We start from the raw sequence: 3,152 nt of genomic DNA on the forward strand, positions 1-3,152 counted from the left end.
TATTTCTCAGCCCGAGTCTCCTTCCTTTGTTTTTTCCTGTGCCCCCCTTTTTTTTTTTTTTTTTTTTTTTTTTTTTTTTTTTTACTTCTTTTTGTGGAGACGGGGTCTCCTTATGTTACCCAGTCTGGTCCCTAAGTCCTGGGCTCAAACAATCCTCCTGCTTTGGCCTCCGAAAGTGCTGAGATTACAGGTGGGAGCCACTGTGCCCAGCCCCCCTGACTCTGAAGCTTTCTTCCAACTCACCAGGATGAGCCCCAAGAACCTCAAGAAGCCAACAAGGTGCCCCTAGAAGACACAGAGACAGATGAACTTTGGGCATCCTTGGAGGCAGCTGCCAAGCGGAAGCTCTCGGATTTGGAGCAGACCCAAGGAGCTCTCCAAACCAGACGGAGAAAGAAGAAGCGGCCTGGGTCCACCAGCCCCTGACGCCTCTGTGCCCAGTTTGTAAATAAACAGCTAAACACCCACTATGACCCTGAGCCTTTTGTGATGGGAGAAAGGAATGAGGGGTAGCTTGGGGTGGGGGCTCCCTGAGCTGGGGCGATGGGATATCTGACGTCACAAAGCCAGGCCTGGAGCCAGGCAGGCTGTCGTGGGTGGCACGGAGTCTGGGGCCGCGCGGTGCCATGGGCTGCTGCCAAGACAAGGACTTTCAGATGTCTGATGAGCAGGAAGAAGGGTCCGCGGACCTCGGGGAAGATGAGGCCACATATAAACGAAGAGGGCCCAGGGAGCGGGAGAGGCGGCTTCCTGAGGGTAGGACTGAGCTCAGAGGCCTCGTCGTCCCCTCAGGCGCCGAAAATACCGACTCCCCAGACCACCGGAATCACAAGTCGAACGAAAGCCTTCTGATCACTGTGCTGTGGCGGCGGCTATCCATGTTCAGTCGTCGGGGCTCGCGGTCAAGCAAGAGGCAATCAGACGTGGTTCGGAAGAAGGAGACTCCGATTCGAGAAGGCAACCAGGCGGAGCCGGAGAAGGGATGACTCCAGACCCGCTCTTGGTCCGCCCGAATGTCCAGAGAATAAAATTTCTAACGTGGACCTGCAAGACCATTCTGGGGACTGGGCGCGGACACCACCTGGCGGCTGGCTCTTTAAGGCTGCTCCACGGAGGCGGGCCCAGCCCCCTGGGCTCCGGCTGTTGTCATCAGGGGCGGGGTCATGGTGGTATCTTAGCCAATGGGGTGATGGGGTTGCTCTTGCGTTTGGTGGAGGGGCGTGTCTCTCGGACAGGGCTCGAAAACGTGTGGGACCGCCCCCTCGTCACCGGGGGTGGGGCTACGTGTGGGTGACGTGGCCGCTTCCAGTCTTTGGTCGGGTTTCGGCGGCTTAGGTTCCCAGGGAGGAGGCGGTGACGTCCGGGGAGATTGGCAGTGGCGGCGGTGGCAGGCGGCAGAGGGGAGGTAAGATTCGCTCTAAGAGGGCGTCTGGACGCCATGTCAGCTCCGGGGCAGTGGTTTTATGGGGGCGACGACTGGCGGGGGGAAGGGAACTAGGGGCGAGCGGGCAAGTCCTGCCGGCCCGGCTCCCGGTGAGCGAATTCCTTGCCGTCCAATGAGGAAAGCCTCTGTTGAAAGAGACGTCGGCCTTAGCTAATGAGTGGTTGAAGTCTTCCAGAAGGCGGACCTTGGGTGGGGGGTGGGACTTCCTGTTTCAAATAAACACCCGCAGGTTCCCCCTCCGCCCACCGAAGTGTGTCCCTCCCTGGAGGTCCGTCACCCGCTCTCCCTGGCTGAAGGAAACCGCAGATACAAAAGGGCTGGGTAGGGCCCGAGACAGTTACACGGGCCGGGCCGGAGTCTCAGGGCCGCAGGACTTGGCTCAGGCCCTGTCTCTGCTTCAGGGCCCTCGGCCCGCGTTTTGGCCGGGAGAGCAAAGTTGGAAGAAGAGTCTGAGGAGGGTTCGACTTGGGCCAGGGGAAAATCAGGGCCCTTTCCGCTGCGGGCCTGTTCCAGGATCTGCAGGCGCCTTGGGCGCGAAAGTCTTTAAAACGTGCAGAAGGGGCTCGAGGATTTGTTGACTGGGGCGGGGCGGGGGAGTTTGGGAAAAGAAGCTGCCTGGGGAATGACACTCTCCCCTCCACAACAGTGCGAGGTTATGCGTCTCAATGATCCCGCGGAAACGCTACGGGTCTAAGAACACGGATCAGGGTGTCTACCTGGGTCTCTCAAAGACACAGGTCCTGTCCCCTGCAACTGCTGGCAGTAGCAGCAGCGACATCGCCCCTCTGCCCCCACCAGTGGCCCTCATCCCTCCCCCTCCCGACACCATGTCCTGCCGGGATCGGACCCAGGAGTTTCTGTCTGCCTGCAAGTCGCTGCAGAGCCGTCAGGTAAGGACCTGGAGTGGAAAAGGCGAGGAGTGACTCTTATTCAAATCTAGGAAGAACTGTGCTCCTGTTAACTGAAGTAATTCTTGGGGAAACCTGATGGAACTGATAGGCTTGGATGGGGATGGTAGGGTCTGCTATAAGCCACAGAGAAGAGGTCGGCTGGCTAATTAGAGGCAAGGACTTAGACATTTTTTTTTTTCACTCTTGCTACCCAGGCTGGAGTGCAGTGGCATGATCTCAGCTCACCGCAACCTCCGCCTCCTGGGTTCAGGCAATTCTCCTGCCTCAGCCTCCCGAGTAGCTGGGATTACAGGCACGCGCCACCACGCCCAGCTAATTTTTGTATTTTTAGTAGAGACGGGGTTTCACCATGTTGACCAGGATGGTCTCGATCTCTTGACCTCGTGATCCACCCGCCTCGGCCTCCCAAAGTGCTGGGATTACAGGTGTGAGCCACCGCGCCCGGTCGTCTATCACTCTTTTCTCTTAGCTTTCTGCCTTGAGGTTATGGTTCTGGTGTGTGGAGAAGGCTTCTGTAAGTGAATGCTGTTGGAGGAAGCTAGTGTGTTAGTGCTGACTCAGAATCTGTAAATCTAGCCCTCAGCTCCAGACTCCCACATCCAACAGCCAATTCAACATGCTTACCCGGAAGTTGAATTCATGTCAGTCACTCTTGCCATGTCCCTCCAAACCTTGATTTCCATTCTCTCCCTCCCCAGATCTGCTTCTCCAACTCAGTGCTCTTCATTCAGGAAAGGACCCATCTTCACTCAGCTGCTCAGGATGGAAACTTGAGTTATCCTATTTTTTTTTTTTTT

The 3,152-nt window shown here is 56.9% G+C and overlaps 3 protein-coding genes across 4 annotated transcripts in view; all 3 read left to right on the forward strand.

Moving 5' to 3' along the window:
* WDR74 (WD repeat domain 74) overlaps positions 1-467 on the forward strand; it is a 7,970-nt gene extending 7,503 nt beyond the window's left edge. The window contains exon 11 of the mRNA XM_032283071.1: positions 247-467. Within this exon, the coding sequence (XP_032138962.1) occupies positions 247-426 (180 nt within the window). The 3' untranslated portion in view covers positions 427-467. The remainder of the gene's footprint in view (positions 1-246) is intronic.
* A 14-nt stretch (positions 468-481) lies between these two features.
* LOC116554875 (testis-expressed protein 54-like) lies at positions 482-1,043 on the forward strand. Its single transcript, XM_032283076.1, has 2 exons — positions 482-699; positions 793-1,043. Exons 1-2 carry the CDS (start codon positions 627-629, stop codon positions 984-986), a joined length of 267 nt encoding a protein of 88 aa, XP_032138967.1. The 5' UTR covers positions 482-626; the 3' UTR covers positions 987-1,043.
* A 204-nt stretch (positions 1,044-1,247) lies between these two features.
* Positions 1,248-3,152, forward strand: part of STX5 (syntaxin 5) — a 29,736-nt gene continuing 27,831 nt past the window's right edge. The window contains exons 1-2 of one of the 2 annotated variants that reach the window (XM_032283072.1): positions 1,248-1,405; positions 2,091-2,334. In XM_032283072.1, the coding sequence (XP_032138963.1) occupies positions 2,110-2,334 (225 nt within the window). In that variant the 5' untranslated portion in view covers positions 1,248-1,405; positions 2,091-2,109. The remainder of the gene's footprint in view (positions 1,406-2,090; positions 2,335-3,152) is intronic. The other variant, XM_032283073.1, reaches the window with a different exon arrangement.

This window comes from Sapajus apella, unplaced genomic scaffold, assembly GCF_009761245.1.
Source record: "Sapajus apella isolate SASKATOON/1434 unplaced genomic scaffold, GSC_monkey_1.0 scaffold14, whole genome shotgun sequence".
In the NCBI taxonomy this organism is placed as follows: domain Eukaryota; kingdom Metazoa; phylum Chordata; class Mammalia; order Primates; family Cebidae; genus Sapajus; species Sapajus apella.

What these genes read in the sequence shown, in the direction of transcription:
- LOC116554875 (XM_032283076.1), top strand. Translation starts at nt 627, where the DNA reads ATGGGCTGCTGCCAAGACAAGGACTTTCAGATGTCTGATGAGCAGGAA. An exon ending in GTCCGCGGACCTCGGGGAAG is followed by an intron (nt 700 to 792) that starts ATGAGGCCACAT and finishes TCGTCCCCTCAG; the next exon opens with GCGCCGAAAATACCGACTCC.